This window comes from Tamandua tetradactyla, chromosome 4, assembly GCF_023851605.1.
Source record: "Tamandua tetradactyla isolate mTamTet1 chromosome 4, mTamTet1.pri, whole genome shotgun sequence".
NCBI classification, from domain to species: Eukaryota; Metazoa; Chordata; class Mammalia; order Pilosa; family Myrmecophagidae; genus Tamandua; species Tamandua tetradactyla.
The window spans coordinates 29,300,345-29,319,373 of NC_135330.1; the positions used below are offsets into that span (position 1 = coordinate 29,300,345).

The 19,029-nt window shown below is 46.6% G+C and overlaps 1 protein-coding gene across 2 annotated transcripts in view; it reads right to left on the bottom strand.

Annotated features, from left to right (window-relative positions):
• Nucleotides 1-19,029, bottom strand: part of TNR (tenascin R) — a 75,901-nt gene that overhangs the window by 36,836 nt on the left and 20,036 nt on the right. For both annotated transcript variants that reach the window (XM_077155758.1, XM_077155759.1), the window contains 6 exons: nt 15,822-16,007; nt 5,172-5,261; nt 3,776-4,039; nt 2,864-3,133; nt 1,375-1,494; nt 474-620 (listed from right to left, as the gene is read on the bottom strand). In XM_077155758.1, coding sequence (XP_077011873.1) covers nt 474-620; nt 1,375-1,494; nt 2,864-3,133; nt 3,776-4,039; nt 5,172-5,261; nt 15,822-16,007 — 1,077 coding nt within the window. The remainder of the gene's footprint in view (nt 1-473; nt 621-1,374; nt 1,495-2,863; nt 3,134-3,775; nt 4,040-5,171; nt 5,262-15,821; nt 16,008-19,029) is intronic.

Consider the following 19,029-nt stretch of genomic DNA (forward strand, 5'->3'; position numbering starts at 1 on the left):
TCCTCTGAGCATAAACAAGAACAAATGCAGCTACTTCTTGGGAGATCTGTCCACATAAGATAAAGCATTTCCTGGTGCTAGGGGTTGTTACTGAAATAAAACCCTTTCCTTCTCTGAGGTGAAATTTCCTTCTTTGAGGTTCTTAAAAAAAAGTAGATAGATTCATCTGGGAAAATTCAGATGTCCGCCCTGAATTCCCTTCCATTGTGTGTCCTTGAAATGTCACCTTTCATTAGCAGAAGTTCTATGAAAATACCTAACATAAATCTGTGAGCCTCCTAGAGGGTGATTCTCTAAACTCTTACTATCAGTGGGGAATATCATGGAGGAAAGAAATTGTGAATTGCCTTACACAACACGATGAGTAAGGGGAGTACCTAGAACTCTGTATTAGCCAGAACAATTTCACCCATTGTCTCTTCTCCTTTTTGCAGGTCTTCAGCTTGGGGATAGAGCCAGGGAAATGTGCCTACCTGTGTGCACAAGAGTGCAGATGCGCTCGCTCTCTTCTCTGCCCCGCACACTGTTGAGGCTGATTTCGTATTCAGTAGCTGGGTACAGCCTGGTGATGGTGAATTCAGTCACAGTGTTGGGTACCACTGAGCTGTCCAGCCGTCCCACTAAGGAAGAGCAGAATCTACAGTTAGACCTCAGTGGATCTCTCATCAGCACAGCACATGGTTCAGTCTAAGTAGGAGCATCTGGTGGCACTTTGTCATGAGAGAGAAGATAACTGGTTTTTGTACTGGGAATGTTGGAACTTGAAGAGACTTTACATACTGGTCCCATCCCTTCATGTTACGGGTTTCTCAGAGCAAAGAAAATCAGGATCATTTATGAAGTAGTTTCTAACAAGAATTGCCTTTTTACTGAGGCAGTAACCTTAAGGGCAGGATAGAAGGCATGGCTGCAAATAATGTTCCATGCAGGGCAGAGACAGAGTAGCCAGGAAAACTGTCCCATCTCTTACTGGAAGTAAGAGTGCCCTCCACTTCGTTAACAATGCCACATGCACCAGAAAGAACCGGCAGGATGTGACATCTGGGCCAATTTCCTCTGACTCATAGCATGGGTGGATGGCTGAATAGGACCACATCATTTGTGGTTCCCTCCATTTCTCTTTATGCCACATAGATATGGTGACCAAGTTACCCCTGCTGGTGAAGGGCCTGCTTTCTAGGTGGTATAGCGAGCCTTTTGTGAGTGAAATAGGTGAGTTCTGAGTTTCTTGGTGGCTCCTCTTCCACCCATGCTTATACTGATGGAGAAATAAGCAGAGAGGAAGAAAAATGCAGGCAGGGTGCTGGTATCCATAGTAATATTCACCCAGACCCAAATCCCTTCCATTTTTGAGAAATAAAAAAATTTTGTTACCTTGTATGGGTCGATATGATACCCGGTAGTAGTCAAAGGATGCAACAGGAGGGCTCCAGGAGACCATCACTGAGTCCTTGGTCACATTCCTAATCGTAATGTCCTTGGGTGGATCAATTCCTACATGGATCAGGGTGTTTTTCGGAAAAAGACAGACAGCCCAATGTGAAGAAGTATCCCTATATCTTCTCTTATGTGGACCAAGAGCCTATGGTGTCCTAGAGGCAGAGAAAACCCTTCCTGTATACCAGGGCTTCCCGAAACCTGTCATGTATGGCCAAAGCCATGTTCATGGAGAATATTTTAAAAACATGGAGCCAATCTGTATATGCCTGTTCAATAAGTGTTACCTATCTGAGGGTCAACTGGGAACTTACCTTTAAGTTCATATGCTTTTGTTCAAACTGGGAGTAACATGGTCATTTTCTCTGAGAGAACTAATTTTGTATAAACCCAAATCTGGCTTTATTTCTTACTTTTTAGCAGCCACCTTTGGTTCGAATTGGAAAAATTGCCTATTGCCTGTAGAATGATTGAGAGGTATAAGTACAGAACAAATCCACTTTCCTAAATTGTATTTCATTTATGATACATGATTCACTCATTCATTCATTCATTCGTTTGTTTATTTATTTAGCTGCTGGAGAAGTGCAGGGTCAAATCAGCTGGATGTTTAATCCACTTGTACAGTTTGTGAGTCCCTGTCACTATGTAGGAAACTACCCGAACACACATGATGTCCTCACCCGCATGCAGGCTCATATTTGGAATGGTGTTTGGAAACGATAAAATGGTCACCCAATTCATCTCAGAGTACCTGTGTTTTCCAAACAATGTGAAAATAAAGCCCTTTCACAGAGTGCCAAGTTGCCACATGGTTGTATGCTAGTCCCATGTGGTTTTTTCTTTTTTCTTTCTTTCTTTTTTTTTTTTTGTGTGGGCAGGCACCGGGAATTGATTCACTGGCATGGCAGGTGAGAACTCTGCCACTGAGCCACCATGCCCATCCTCCCATGTGGTTTTTTTTTTTTTTACATGGGCAGGCACCGGGAATTGAACCATGGTCCTCTGGCATGGCAGGTGAGCATTCTTGCCTGCTGAGCCACTGTGGCTCTCCCATGTGGTTTCAAGGAGGTTCTCCAGGATAAGAACAGGAACTTTCTCATTGTAGATGGGTTTCCTCTAGGAGAAAATCTCTCCCCAGAGCGTCCTCCTAGACTGGTAGTGGGAGGATCTCTGGCCCAGTACATTCAAGCCCTCCCTCTTGAAGATGTTGGGTCCATTCTACATTTCAGATGGGAATTTCCCATCTTATGCATCTTATGTAGCACTGGAAGAAGTAGGTATTTCAGAACAGCGCACAGACCCTCTCTAGCCAAATGAAGCAGACCCCTGACCTTTGGGTGTTTCTTTTTAAAATTTCCTTGACTTATCAAAGACTACTGTGTGAACCCTCTTTCTCGCCTGCTGTGAAACCCTCCAGCCTCACCTGTGGTGATGGAGCCCACAATGGGCTCAGAGGTCACTGTGCCATGTACAGCCACCAGGTTCACTATGTATTCGGTGGCCGGCTGCAGGCCCATCAGGACAGCGTGCCTCTTGGTAGCGTCTAGAGAGACCTCCAGAGTCTCTTCCTCTTGGTCCCGGGGGCTGTAGTTCAGGATAAGTCTATCTGCTGGGGGGGACGGGTCACTCCAGGTGATGTTCACACTGGAGGAGGTCACGTGAGAAAAGTGCAGGTGCGAGATGGGGCGGAAGCCTGCAAAGCAGAGAAGACACATGTTTCTGAAGCTCCTGGGAGGTGGAGATGGAAGAAAACAAATGATGGAAGAACAGCCTGACGGAAGGGATCTGCAGGTGCTAAACCTTCACCAGTTGACCCAAACGGTACATTTCCTTATTCTCTAGTCCTGTGCTCCCTTTTCCCAAGCATGAAAAATGAATGCCCTCAGCAGGATAAAACCAGAATTACCTCTGTGAGTTATTCATAATACTGATCCAGGATTTAAAATCTCTATCCTGGAAGAAATTTAACGCCCCATGGGTCTTCTGAATGCCTACCTATTTAGTTACTCATTTAATTACTGATTTAGTGCAAGCAGTAAAGAGGGACAGAATCAACTACCATGTCCAGGCTGTAGGAAACAAGACACAAATTTTCAGGCATGTAGGCACCCTTGCTCCCCTCTCTCTTTACTTCCAACCACCTCCTCTTGATGTATTTATTAGTTTCTCTTTGATTTCTTATTTCTCTGCCCACACGTTCCTCCTTTCTCTAACAGAAATGTGGCAATGGGAGACTGGGTTGCCTATATGACCTTCCCACACTGGGATCTGTTGATCCGTGAACCTGGCTGGGTGGGATCTTATAGCCCCCATGGAGTTTCTTCTGCCCTGGTACCTGTGAAGGCATCCACAGTGGACTCCAAACTCTGCTGCCGACCCCTCTCAGCGGTGATGGAGATGATGTACTCTGCCCCAGGCTCTAGGTCTGTCAGTGTGTACGACGTCCTATCCTTGGGCACAGTGACTTCTGAGGCAATCCCAGAGGAGGGGGTAAAGATAATCCGGTAGTGGTCAATGGGGCCACTGGTTTTGGTCCAGATGAGGGTGATGGAAGTCTCTGAAGAGGCTGTTACCATGAGGTCTCGGGGACTGTCAAGTTCTGTGGATCAACATAAGTGGCCTATTTACAGGGGGGACCAGTATTAATTGGACCACCTCGTGGGTTTCTAAGCTATCAGCAGGCCTGCTAACCATGAGGATTAGCTTGTCACTGTTGACACTTATCTCATACTTCTTAAGCACCTTCCCTTTGAAAGATGCCAGGAGCTTGGCAAACAGATGGATAATCTGCAGAAAGGTATTATTACTTCAGACACCACTGGAATACATCCATCTCTGGGACAAAGTTAGCTTCTGTTTTTCAAACTTTCCATATTCGTTTTCCCAATCTTTCTCAGTAAGCCAACCAGGGCAAACATGAGCCAGCATGAAGGGGATATCCATTCCTGGTAGCAGTAGCTCCCCCCATCCTTGAGGCCATTTGACTTGGCCAGGCCATGGGTGTGCAGCAACTAGATGTGAGAACTCCTGGGGACCCCTGTCTAAGAGGCTCTTGATTTGTCTAGGAGATGCTGTCCATGCTAGCTTAAACCTTGGGATGGGGATTGGTCCAAAATTCCCAACCTAGGCTGCCCGTACCTAAGCTACTAGATTGTCTTTGTAATTTAGCTGGGATTTGGAAACAAAACTGCTGGAATCAGATTAGCAAGGTTCTCAAGTGCACTTTTCTATTTCCCATGGATTTCATGGGTTGCTTCTGGTTCCAGATCTCCACCCTAGTGGCCCAAGGTGCAGGGCGAGGGACACCATATTTTACCTGCTATGGGGTGGTCAAGATAGAAATATGACCTGCTAGAGCACCAACCTATTTGGGATTTTCCATTTCTGTTTTGCACAGCCCTGGAAAGCCTGTTAGGCCTTGGGGACCATGCACAAATCAATGGGGTGTAAGAGGGACCCTATCCTATATGCCAGATGTTAGAGCATCAGCACAAGGAAATCAAAGAGTTGGAGGTGGATGCTTATCTTCAGACTAATAATGGCCAGCAGGGACCTGGTCTTTGGAGGTTCTTCTGACTAATCCTTGCTGTCCTTGCTATAAGGGCTGCCCCTCCACCAGCTGACCCAAAGGGTCCATCTCCTTACTCTCTAGTAAGGACTACCCCTTGTCTCCTTGGATCCTTGGACTTACAGGAGCCTTGGTCTTCTTCCTCACCAATCCTCTTACTTACCAGTCCTGGCATTCATGGTGGCTGGGACACTTTGCTGAGAGTTCATGACTGCAGATATTCCAACCCCGTACTCAGTGCCAGGCACCAGATCTAGTGGTAGATACAGAAATAAACTATTATGTTCTGTGTGTGAATATCGGGAGTAAGAGAGATCTGAAAAGTTTCCTTTTTAGGTCTTGTGTTAATCTCTCTTCCTCCTAATTGTCCCTATTAGGAAATTCCAATTTTGCCACTTAGGAAATTCATGCCAAGTCAATAAGTAGTCAGTGGATGAGCTTCCTTTTCGCTGCTGGTCACTTTGGGAAGGCGGTTAGGTTGCCCTTGCTAATGGCCCTCAGAGGTGTGCTCCCCTGTATGAGGCCTTCCTGTGGTACCCAGAATCTCAGGTAGGCTAGAACTGGTGAAAGATTTCTTATTTAAATTGTGAGTGGGAGATTGTGTGATTGAGAGAGGTTGTATGGACATGGACCTTTGAAGGATTTCCTGAATATTGTTTTTGATGACCAGGCTGGGCCTTTTATAGTTCAGGGGCTGAGGAAACATGGGGACTCCTGAGCCCTTTCTAGGGAGCAACTGTGGGTGGATGTTTTCTCTGAGCACAACCTTGCCAGGCCTGTAACTCAATGGGATGCAGAGGTCCTGTTGTTTGCAGGGCCCCTACCAGGGTTACCAGATCAGGCCTCATATTTAACGGTACGGATCAGATTGGATCTAGTTTTAGGATGATTTCTAGGGGACTCTAGGAAGACGGAAGAAATGCTAAACTATCCAAGTAAAGGGTGTAAGCCTTTCTGAAGAAATTCTTTGGGGGTTCAGTTCAAGAAGGGGTTAGTGGGAGGTTAAATAAATATCTGGAATTATCTTGTCTCCTTCTCAACTTTCTTCCACATTATTTTTTTTTTTTATGTAACTCATAACATTAATGTGCCTTTCACATTTTTTTGCAAAGCAAGTGGGTTGACTGGTGTACTAGTTTCCTGTTGCTGCTGTAACAAATTAAGACAAATTTAGTGGCTTAAAACAACACAGAATTATTATGTTACAATTCACGAGGTATGAATTCTAAAATGGGCCAGCAGGGCTGCATTCCTTCTAGAGACTGTAGGGGAAAATCCATTTCCTTGCCTTTTCCAGCTTCTAGAAGCTGCTTGCATTCCTTGGCTTGCTGTTCCTTCTTCCAACCTCAAAGCCAAGTAGTGTAGCATTTTCTAATTAACCTCTCTCTGACCTCCGCTCGTATTATCATATCTCCTGGGATCCTCCTGCCTCCTCCTTATAGGACATTTGTGATTATATTGGGCCCACCCGGATAATTCAAGATGTTTCCCCCATCTCAAGATACTTAAATTAATCTTAACTTAATCCTTAATTTAATCACCTGCAAAATCTCTTTCACCATATAAGGTGACAGACTCACAGGTTCCAGGAGTGAGGAATGGACATCTTTGGCGGGGGCAGGGGGGGGGGGCATCATCTGCCTACTGCACTGATTGAAACTCAACCTGATTTTATTAGAACTGGGATTTGTAGAAAAATGCAATCAAGGTCAAATCATCCCCTGGGACCTCCCCTGATCAGTCTGAATTCTTCCGGTATGTTTATGGCACTCTATATGGGTTCCCCAGAACCAGTGCTGCCTATAATGCTATTCTGCATTTATATAACATTGTGCTTTTCAGAATGTGTTTTGAGCCCCATCCCAACCTTGTGAGGAATGAGGGATGGACCATCTTTTCTACAACTTTAAAATAAACTGAAGCATAGAATAAATTGTGGAAAAATGGAGATGATCCTCAGGTTTCTGGTCTCAGGTTTCAGGACCTTTAGGAGGACTGAGATGTCCCCTGGGGGCATTTTTGACTTCCCTGGGATCTCTGTAGAATGGGAATGATTTTGACAGAAATGCAATGTGCAGATTTTCCTTGACACAAATGATCTGGCTGAAGGAGGGAGTGCTGCATGGTAGCTAGAGGGTTCAGCATCTCCCTCCTCAGTATGGCTTTAGCACAGCCCATGCAGTAAATAACCCCATGCTTGAGTACAGAGAGCCTGGCAGGCTGTGCAGACCTGGCTCCATCAAAGTAATGCTACCCTGAAGCCCTGTCTGTGTGGCTATTAGGATCAGCTCCCTTTTTCCTTCATGAGCAAGCTCCATCCCTTTCCTAATCTTTAGCTCTTTCTTTTTTTCTTTAAAGTGCCAGCGTGAGTGAAGATAAAATGACCAGGCTTCAAGGTTCAGCATACCTCCACTCATATTCAGGCCCTACCACCTTTTACCTGTGTGACCTTGGAGTGTCTGTTAGAATGTTGCGCCTATCTTAGTGGGTCATTGTGAGGATTAAATGAAAGTGTATGTGAAGTATGGTCCAGAGTAATAGTAGTCATTATTACCCTACTTAGAAATCCTATTCCAGGAGATTGAGTCCACTTTTTTTCTTTGTGGGTGGTCTCATCAGCTACAAAAGACCCTGGGGCAGGTACCCACGTTGGTTCTAGGCACACCTGTTGTCGGTTTGTTGTGGTTTGGTATGTTGGCTCTAATCTAAACCAATGGTTCAGGGAGTTCAGGCGTCAGTGAGAAAATCGCCCATGTCTGGGGCTAAGTACCTGCAGTAGATGAAGTAGGTGATTGCAATGCCCCCAGATCTGTTGGAAGCATGCATTTATCTCCGTCAGTATGTTGGGCAGGTCCCAGGTACATCCTTGGAGAAGTTAGATTACCTTTGCGACATAAACTGCTTTTCTCAGGCAACTGATTGAAACCTTCAGTTGCTGATAATGAACTAGAAATTCTCTGATGTAGATGAGGGGTGACAAATTGAGGGGGGACAACAGAAATATATTGCCAAACAGATCTAACATGTAATGTTTTCATCTGAGTTTCCTATTTATGATGCTTAAATGAAATGGTCCATAATTTACAAGGGAATCACCTTTTTCCAGAAAACTGCAGAGCAGAATTAAAAGCACTGCCTTCCTAGATTTTCTGTCTAGGGGATGGAAAAGTGGGACTTGCTTATAGGCTTGTGCCTGCTGCTTTCCTTTGATTTTCAGCAGTTTTCTTCCTGTGCTACAAGTGAATTGTTGCTCTTTGCCAGCAGATAAAATGCAGTTCTGCTGGAAAAGAAAATGTGTATCCAAGGCATATCCAGTACATTTATATATCAGCGCTCTGAGGACTCCTAGGATTTCTTACTTTATAAAGTTCTCATTGCTCTCTATAAGCGCTCCCTTTATCTTTCCATCCAACTCCTGCCAGTGGTAGCATAAAAATGGCTCTGGTCCCTTTCATAATAATAGCTAAGAAAATTTGTCCCATAGGAAACCACCATGCTCCATTCCTTATAGAATTTCCTTGGTTCTGCTTGGAGGTTGATGTTTTTCTTAGCTATTTCCCTGCACACTCATTCTTCTGTAAGCTCTTAAAGCATACGGTTCATTCACTCAACAAATATTCTTGAGTTCCTCCTTTGGGCAAGGCACAAGCCTATGTATTGCGAAAACCAGGGTGAGCTGAAAGGACATCACTCTTGTCCTTATAGAGATGGAAGGGAATCTGTACTGAAGAAGCAAATTCACCATATGGAACACACATAATATGCCGAGCACTGAGCTATGCAGTAGGTAATCTAGAGGAATAATGAAAAGAGAAAGGAAGGAAGGAGGAAGAGTAAAGAATGATGGAAGATTGTTGAATGCCTGATGGTAGAGTACTGCTATAACTAGAGATTCTTAAAGATTGATTCTTGCTTCTTATTTAATACCCTAGCAACTCTGTCGGGAGGGTATTGCTGATGAGCAGAGGTACAGTGACCAAGGGCACAAAGCAAATACATAACAAATCTGGGTTTGGAACCCAAGTTTCTTGTTCTTTCTCTCACACCACAGCATGGACCCTGCCCATGAGGGTCGTACAGTCTAGTAGTGGGGAATGTAGCAAACAAAGGAGAATTAGGGAGTATTTTGATGCTACATGGTGGGCTGCTGATGAGGAAAGCCATTTTGGAGGAGGGGAGAAATCAGCATGGGCTGTAGCTGCCAGAGTTGGCTTTCTCAAGAAGGAGTTTGAGTTGAACCTTGAAAGCCAGCTAAGATTAGAAAAGGTAGAGGGAAGAAAGTATGGAATTCTCTGGTAGGCAGGATGATGGATGGTGAACAGAAATAGATTGATAAAGGCTAGAGTAACTGGCACTGGCTAATTCTCACCTGCACAGCAAGGATCATGGATGATAAAGTCAGAAAGACTCACTTCTCCTTGTTTAGGAACCCTATTCTTCATGCTTAACCCTGCTGGTGGAGAAGAGAGTGAAGAGAAGGAGACCCAAATAACTGAGAGTGCTCTCTCTTGCCACACAGATACGAATAAGACACTTGTTAGACTAGGTTGGGTTCATGTGGACATGTAGAAATATGAGCCTCATTCATCTCTAAATCCCTAGGCTTTGTCTCCAAGTGTCTGGCAAGCTCCCGTCCAGCAAACCATGGTTAGGGACTTGTTTGGTCCAAGTGCACTGGCACCTATCTTCACAGAGACAGATAGACTGAGAAACCTGCCCCCAAGGAGCGGGGAACACAAGAAAATCCAGTAATTTTACAAGTCAATGTGATGAGAACAAAAACGGAAATTTGCTCTTTGCATTCTTTTCCCTTATAGCTATCATGTTATTATATTTCATTGTTAGTTTGCACATCTGTCTCTTCTCAAAAGAAGCTTAGGTCTTTGGGTCAAACGATTTTGCATTTTTATAATTTATCTTTGGTATATAGCATAGTGAAAAAATATATGAAGCATGAAACGGCATGGTGGTGGCAGTGGTGATGGCGAAGGTTGGGAAAACTTTCAAGAGAGGATGTTTGAACTGGCTTTGGAAAGATCAGTGGACCCATGGCTGGGGGTATGCATCCCCAGCAGAGGGAACAGCATGTGCAAAGGCAGATCTGGTAAATAACTCGTGAAAACCAGGGACCTAATGTTGGGCCCCTCATAGCAAAATTTTCTAATGGCAGATTTTTGGGGTCAAAAGTTTCATAGATGGGGATATTTTTGGAGACAGAGGGTCTTCTGGGAGGCTCCTTAAGTCATACCAGATAGGCAACAATCTATTTTTTAATATAATGAAAAGCTAAGTTCCTGAGGACCCCCACAGTTAACTTCTTAGATAATGATTTTGCCTCTTCAGGGATCCCTGAATGAGCTGGGCCTTTGAGGACATCTCCCTTGTTTCTGGTGAGGATGAGAGTCAAGCATCAAGCGAAAGCAGCCAATTCCGTGCTGATTATAAGGAAGGGACTGGCCCAACAAACCCACATTTAAAAAAATAATAATCCTAAGGAGAGTTCTCAGATGGAACTTTCTTGTTGCCAGTGAATAAATGAGAAACATGTCTCATCACCCTCCGACCTTGGGGAACATCTCATATCTGGGTCTATCCTGTAGACAAGTGTTCCCTGGTGAAGAAGCCAAAGCAGAAGCTGAAATATTCCCACTGCCTTTTCTCCTGGTTCTCTTTTCTTCACCCTTTTAACATAAATAAGAGACAGACACCCCTGTGTCCTGGCTCTGTGAGGAAGAGGAGTATGGAAGCCTCTGCCCTTTCTTTTTTCTCTTCTATTTGGTCCATGCAGCCCACTCCCCGCTTCCCAGCCCCCAGGAGGGGAGACCCGTGTTCAGAGGGTACCTTACCAAAGTGACCACTTGGGGTCACTGTGACTTCGCCCAGAGGAGGCTGAGCACAGTCTGGCCCCAGCTGGCCCCCAGGCCCAATGCCCGGTGCCCCTCCCCCACCCCCTCAGAGGCGCCCGTGGGGCGTTGAGGCTCTGGCGCTGGGTTTGGTGTTTGTGCACTGGCACGTCACAGAAGTGCAGACAGGGTGAGGCAAACATCAAGTGCCTTGGTCGGCACTGACTTGCCAGCTGGACTCCTTCTGGAGTGCTGGGTTTCTTCACGGAAAATCTGCGTGCACGAGCCCGTTCCAGCCTCTGCACCTTGAGGAGCCACCTTCTCACCACAGCACCCCTGATGAGAAAACGTGGGGTTTGCTAGGGAAGCCCTGTTTCGTGTCCCCAGCAACCAGAGGCCTTGAAGGTGGCAACTGGCAGGGCCTGACTGGGGCATGCTCACAGAGTCCAGCCTTGTGAGTGTGAGTGTGTGGGTGTGTGTGTGAGTGTGTGTGTGCATATGGAAGGGGTGGGAGTGGTGGCTCTAAGTCTTTATTTTCTTGCAATCCTCTGCTGCATGATGATGCCTGTAGGAATCTTCACGCTCCTGAGTTTCCTGAATACTTTTTTCTGGCCGCAGCTGATAGAGGGAGTCACAGGTCAGAGAGAGGCAGCTGGAGGGAAACTGCCCCCATGAGGCACAGGCACACAAGGGGCATCCATGGGGTGGGTGCAGGATGTGACGAGAGGCCTCCTGTGACTGGATTAGAGTGCAGTGCTCATGTGGTCATAGCTGCCAGCTCCTTTCACTTTGTTTTGTGGCCACAGGGGTCCTCATGGATGGAGAAGGACCGAGCAAGAGAGTGGTGATGCCTGCCGGCCAGCTGCTGTCCCCTCTGGTGAGACGCTGCAGACCTGTACCTTTCGGGTGGCCGTTGGAGGAGCAGCCTCACCCACTGTGGCCAGAGTCCTGTTTATAATGTACATAGGTCCAGGTAGGGAGGCTGGTTTTTTGACCAAATTCCAGTCAAGAAATGAGACTCTCCTTCCCTTTCTCTCTTTCTCTCTCTCTCTTTCTCCCCCACCCTCTGCTGCAAATTTTCTATATCGTTTATTGCTTTTCAATGTTACCCAGAAAGCAGAGTGGCATGGCTCTGGCCTGTTCAATGCTGCCAAGTCCCTACTGGGGGTACCCTAATGAGCCTGGAAGGCATGTGGAGCTCTCAGGGACCCCTTTGGGACTCAGGGTGCAGAACTTAGGCCAAAAAGACATCATAGGACTGAGAGGCTGAGCCTCAAAAGGACTTAGCTTTAAGAAAACAGAAGCCACCGGAGTGGAGGAAAAAAAATCATTGCAGGCACAGACTGTGGTTGAGAAACACATTCGTACCTCAGAGCGAATGCACTGGGCATTGCCTAGAGAGAACGGGAGGGTGGGGGGAAAGTTTGGTATTTCGTGCCCCAGCCTGGCCTCTGTGTTGGGAAGGGCGAGGTATGTGAGGGGGAGGTGGGGAGGGGCTGTCTGCTGCTGGAATGATTCCGAGATCAGGGGGCTCAGGAGAGGCTTGGAGTCCACCTGGAAGCGGTGGCCGCTGAGACGGGGCTTCTGCAGGTACCATCGAACTCGAAGGGTTTAGAGTCAACCATGAGAACAAAGGGGCTGGGAACTTGGATCCAGGTCTGTACTATGCAGGGATTATGAAGAATAAAAGAGCTCATGAACAGAGGGCTCACAGTGTGCCAGGCTCCCTCCTCTGTGCTTGTACATACAAGTGTATATGGTTTCATTTACTCCCACAACCATCCCACGAGCTAGATACGACGTCCTGCAGACAGGAAACTGAAGCGCGGGATGTTCAAGACATTTGCCCATGGACGCATCTCTGGGCAGCCGGACTCGAGCTGAATGGGGCGACGCCAGAGGGTGTTGCTCTAAACTAGGGCTTCTCACCCACTAGAGCGCAGGCGCCTCACCTGGGGATCTGCTAAAATGCCCATCCTGGGCCGGTAGCTCCAGGGTGGGCCTCGGATTCGCCATTTCTAACATCTCCTCGGGTGCAGCCGACACTGCTGGTGGCCACACCACACCTAAGGAGCAAGATCCTAAATCCCTGCACCGCCCTGAGCAAAGGGGACCAGAAACCACCACTTGCCCATAGAACTCCTCCCTCTCTTTCACCTCCATCGTTATCCACTTACTGAGCAGCTTACTGTGTCAGAAACCCTACCTTAAAATCACTAAATGTATCACCAGGATGAAAGTGAGAGCATTCTTCTTTTACAGGTGAAGAAACAGAGACCTAGAAAGGTTAAGTAAAATTGTCCCCAAGTCACACAGGAAGTACCATTGCCAAGTTGGGGTGCAGATTAGAGCATTCAAATAAAACTGGGGGTTCCAGGGGCTGGGAGGCTGGAAAGCTTTACCTCCATACGGAAGCGAGGAAGGAAACACAGCTTTTTGGAGCCAGGATCCAGCTTGGCCCTCCTTTCCTTTCCTCCTCCACGACCCTTCCTTCTCTTCCCCGCGGCAGCGAGAGAGCTAACAACCCTTGTAATTCGCATCTCAGCAAGTACAGACATCCTTGATACCCTTACATGCCCATAATCCCTTCTTAAATCACATAAAGCTATTTGCCTTTATAAATCTCCCCAGCAGTGAGCTCCCTGGGATAATTACGTGTAGTATATACAAAAAAAAGTTTTATTTTATAAGCACAACTTCAACAACAAAAAATTAACCTATCTAAGCAGATCACTCAGTAGAAAAATTTCCATTCTTTATAAATCTTTTTTTTGGGGGTGGGGGTGGGGGAAGGTGCATGGTCCAGGAATCAAACCCGGGTCTCCCGCGTGAATGGCGAGCATTCTACCACTGAACCACCTACATTTTTTTTTTCTTTTAGCTTTCCCTTATATTTCACTTCTTTAATGGAAACAGCCATGGAATGGGAGACATCTGGCATTGTGGAAAAGGCTTTAGTCTGGGACTCGAAAGAACAGCAGCCTCTGGCTAGCTGGGTGAAGCTGGGCAAGTTTCCCATCTCCCTGAGCCTCAGTTTCCTTAACCATAAAATGGGGTTGCTATCAATAGCTACCTCATGAAGTTGCTGTGAAGATTAAGTAAGCAATAACTATGTGAAGGAGCCTGGCACAAGGTGGTAGAATCTTCTTTTTTTCCAGATAATGGGAAATAATAACTAGGATGAGACTGAGTCCTTCTCTACATCTCTCTGGATTTTACGGCGTAGCCTTCATCCAAACAAGTCATCATCTTTGTAAAACTGCTAATTGCCAAATCAGCCTGCGGCTCCGCAGAGGGAAGGGCTGTGCTAAGAGTCGGTTCCCTCCTGCATCATTCTCAGTTTGTTTAGTTTAATTTTTGTGAATGTCTCCAGCTTTCTGCAAAAGGCCCTTATGCCAGCTGTGTTTAATTCTTTCTGTGTTTAATTCACCCCTTTTAACCTGCTTGGTCAGCATATCTTTCCATCTCCTCGCTGTTTTCTCAGGAGCACGTCTGTCGGGAAAACGCATTCATTATATTTACTTTAACTGGCCTCATTTGGCAAGGTGGTCAGGGATTTCAGCTCTGGAGGAAAACAGCTTTGATTATGCTGCCCTTGTTTACTGTACACACTCTTTGCTGTGTATCCCTTGTCTGCTAAGACTACACATGCTTTTGCAGGAAGCCAAGATACGAGTTAAACAGAGTCTCAGTCTGTGAGTACGCTGGCAGCCCCGCAGTCATGGCTGCCCCGCGCAGTTTCCCCTTCATCTGAAACCACACCCCACACGTTCAGCCACCCACCTCGTGGTGAGGCCCAGCAGGGGTGGCCATAGGAGGGGCACCAGCTAGGTTCTACACCCCCATGCGGGCAGGACTCACTGCCCAGTGAGGCCTCGTGGTGACCAGGGGTGCTGTCTTGGCCCACATGACAACCATCTCCCCTCTGACACCAGCAGTGCCCTCCTGAGCCGTTTGCCCACCTCTGGCCTTGCCCTCTGCCCAGCCCTTCTCTACACTGCAGCTGCACACACCTAGCCATCACGTCCTCTCAGTTAAAACCCCTTGATGACTTCCCATACCTTTTATAGGGCTTATGAGACCCTCCATGAGCAGGCTTTCACCTTATCCCTGGCCTCTTGCAATCTATGCCCAGAGTGCATTATTGCAGTTTCTATCATTCATTCATTCAAGAAATAATTACCTAAGATCCATTATCTGGACATTGTGCAGGACACTGGGAATTAAACGAAGAGCGAAAAAAGATAGGGTCCAATTTTCATAATCAATAACCACACACATGAGTGCACGAGTGCACAGGGGTACCCTGAGTGGTGCTGTGAGATGAGCGGTGACTGGTGAGGTGAGACTGCATGACAGGATGATCTGAACTGGCCTGAGAGACCAGAGAGGGCTCCCTGAGAGGGGAAGTGACAACTGAAATGAGAGCTGAAAGGGAAGTAGAAGTTACTAGGTGAAGGTGGCAGTGGCAGAGCCTGCCAGGCAGAGGGGACAGCATTGTGCTGTGCAAAGCCCTGGGGTAGGAGAGAAAACATATTTGAGGAACTGAAAGGAGTAGACTCTTGGGCCTGGAGCACAGGGAGCACCCAGGGACAGAGGGTAGGAGGTGAGATGGGGCAAACCATGCAGCGCCTTGTGGGCCGTGCTAAGGACTTGGGGCTTTATCCTAAATGCAATGGGAAGTCCTGAAATATCTTCACCATGGGATGGCCTAATCCAAGAAGTACTTCACATGGATTAGTGTGAAGACTGGATTGGGTGGGGAAAAGAGAGACTGTGGGGAGGTTATTGCAGTGGTTAAGATAAGAGAAGATGATAGCTTAGACCAGGTGATGGCCATGCACATGGAGAGTAGTGGACATATTCGACAGGTTCTCCAATGGAATCTGGTGAGGGGTTGGATGTGGGGTGGGATGGGTTGGAGAGAGCTGTGAGGGTGTGGACTCAGGACCCCACCTGTGCTCACTCACCTGCGAGGGTGGCTCTGGTGGTTGGGCCGATGTTCTTGGGAACCAGCAGCTCATGGTACTGCTCACCCGCCAGGGTGCTGTAGACCACCTTGTACTCCTGAATCTCTGCCTCACTGTTGTCCCACTCGAGGTCAAGGCTGGTTGCCGTGCGGGAACCAACCCGCAAGTTTTTGGGGGCATCGATCTCTGCAAAGAGTCAGACATCACCACCATTACACACAATAATGTACATTTGTCATGCCTCCTGAACTTTAAAAAGCTTTGGGGTGAGAGTCCATGCCTTCTGACCCTCTGCCTCACATATGAATGAACCTTGTGTTGCCCTTTAGCTTTTGGTCTGCCAAGTTATGGTGACAAGTTCTTTGGGCAGGTTAGAGAGTCCTACTTGGGAGTTAGATATTAATGCACTTTATGCTTGCCACATTTCTGTTCAGGGAGTCCAGTGGCATTCTAGAAATGAATCCATTAATATCACAAACTTGAAAACATAGCAAAGTGAAAACTGCTAGGAGATAATCAGAGACGTCTCCCCAAAAGAGATGGGAAAGAATAATATCGAAGTTGACCACCAAGCATAAAGAAGACAGTTGATTTTAAGATTTTGAAGTGTAAGATATCTCCCCCTGACACAACTGAAAAGGTTGCACATTAGAAAAACTAAGATACATACAGGGAATGTGATTTAGTGGGAAGGATATGGGCTTTGGGGTCAGGCCTCAATTTGAGCCCCAGCTCTGCCACTTATTATAATGCAACCTGGGCAAGCCTTTTAATCTCACTGGGTCTTGATGACCATATCTGGAAAACGGGCCGACAATACCCACACTTCACGTTGTTGTACAGATTAGACAATGCATGCAAAGTGTACAACATAGTGCCACCCCTGGGACTGAGGGCTTGGAAGGTAGGTCTTAGAACTGGGGCGAGGCGAAACTGTCTGCTCACTCTGGATTTTGAAGTCTGGCCTTTCGGAGGGCGAGCTGAAGGGTGCAAAAAGAGGTGCCAAAGCTCCAGGCTGGCTTCTTGTTACTTCTAAGGCTCATCCAGAGTCCTAAAAACATGGTACCTCCAATACTTGCTCTCTGGGGTTCCAAAGCTATGTGACCTCCGCAGCTCTCCCACAGTCCCAGAGGCCGCTTCTCTCCCAGGACTGATGATCTCTGATTTTTTGGGCAGAAACAACATAAACAACTTGCAGTATCATGAGGTGTTGTGGTGAAAAACTGCCATGTTCCAAATTGTTCTTGTCTTTGAGATTTGAATTGAACTTTGGAGTGGGCCAGCGAGAAAACCTTTGGTGGACTGTTTTAAAATTTGCAAATGTAAGGCAAGTATTCACCGATTGCTCTTGCAGAAGACTGGAATGCTGTGAATCGATATGAATGCAGATGCTCCCAGTGAGAAGAGCTCTGTTTAGTGATGCAAATTGGGTGAATTTTTTTTAGCAGATTTATGTCTCTGCAGCTTATTTTTCTGAAAAATGTTTTCTTACTCAATGTGGCTTTAACATGCTGGATACTGTGTGTTCTTGATGCACTGTGTATGCTATTTCACTGGCAGTTATTGACAGGAGTGGAGAGTTTGGACAGAGAGGAGTGGGGAAGGGACACAGAATTTCACATGAGAGGAGAGGCTAGGCAAGGAGATAGCACGGGGCTTGGAGTGTGTGGCCTGGAATGGAGCCAAAGGCAATTAGGATTATGATTAGGGGCAGGGTTAAGGTGAACCCTGAGTCCTGCACATAGTTCTCTTTACAGCTAAAAAATTCAGACCTCAGGAAATGTTAGATTATGGTTTTGGAATTTCTTGTTTTGTTTTGTTCTTGGTGTCATGGAAAGGCTACACCCCTGTGTCCTGTGGATAGGAGGCAGTATTTACTCTGAAGGGACCATGCACTTCCAGTGTCAAGGATCCTAAAAGAGGCCACTGCTGGGAATGAGAGCTTGGAAGGTAGGTATTAGAACTGGGGTGAGGCGAAATTTGCTCACTCAGGGTTTTGAAGTCTGGCCTTTAGGAGGGCCAGCTGAAGGGTGGGAGCTGCAAGATGTCAGCTGGCCAAGAGCAAGGCAAAGAATGATGCCCAGAGATGGCCCTGTGATCGACTTTGGAACTGTGGACTCTACTAATAGCCATACTTAGCATCTAGAGCATAAATTATAGATCATAAAGTTCCCCTGCCTGAAACTTTTTGTTGCTTCCTACTTGTACTTAGAGTAAAATCTAAACTTATCATGGTCAGCAGAGCTCTGTATGATCCATCATTGTTTGCTTCTTTGTAACATTCTAGCTTTATTCATTGTGCTCCAGACTCGATGTCTTTTATTTGCTCCTGAAACACATTAAGCTTATTCCTACCTCAGGACCTTTGCACTGGTTGCTACCACTATCTGAATTGCTCTTCCCCAGATCCTTATGTGGCTTAGAGCACTGAGGTCTTAGCTCAAACTTCCCCTCCTCTTGTCTTCATATTCCACTCCTCAGCATAGCACTCATGATGGAAATGATCTTGCATGTTTGTTTTCTTCTTCATAGTCCAGTTTTCCCCATTGGAATGTAATTCCCAGTTTCCTTGGGTTAATTTCTCTCCAACTACTGGCCTTAGTGTGCTTGGATCAGGGTTCTTTCCTTTTTCAGAGCAATTTTAAGATCCAGGCAAACATCTCACTGCCATGCAGGAAGCAAATATCTCTTTTAATTGCCTGTGCAATTAGGGCTCTCCTAACATGGAAGCCATCACCTGCAAAAGCACTTTGGCTAATTCAAATTTAAGCGGAGTTCTGAAATGACTGAAGGCCTTACCCGAGGGTCTGGCCACCCTCTCATCATTCACCTGGCCCCTGCCAATCCCCGGGCCTTTGAAAGTCTGTCTGCAAAGCTGTTCACAGCTCCCACACTCTCTGTCCCCTTACTCCCCCGGAGTGGAGGGAGCTGGTTTGAGGTTCAGGCTGAGGCTGCATTGAGAAGTCAGCTGGCTAACAGCTGCCAATCTACAAGGCAACCAGAAACACAATCACAAAGGAGTGAAACTCAGGGTGTGTGTATAGGTGAGGGGGTGGGGGGGCTTCTAGGAGGCAGAAAGGCAGAATGCGATTGTCTCGACTGGAATTTTCCTGGTCATCAGCCAATCCTGCTTCCATTCTTGTCGACCTAAACATCAAGAATTTGCTTTTTATCACCCTGCTTGAGAGTGCTCTTCTTTTTCTTTCTT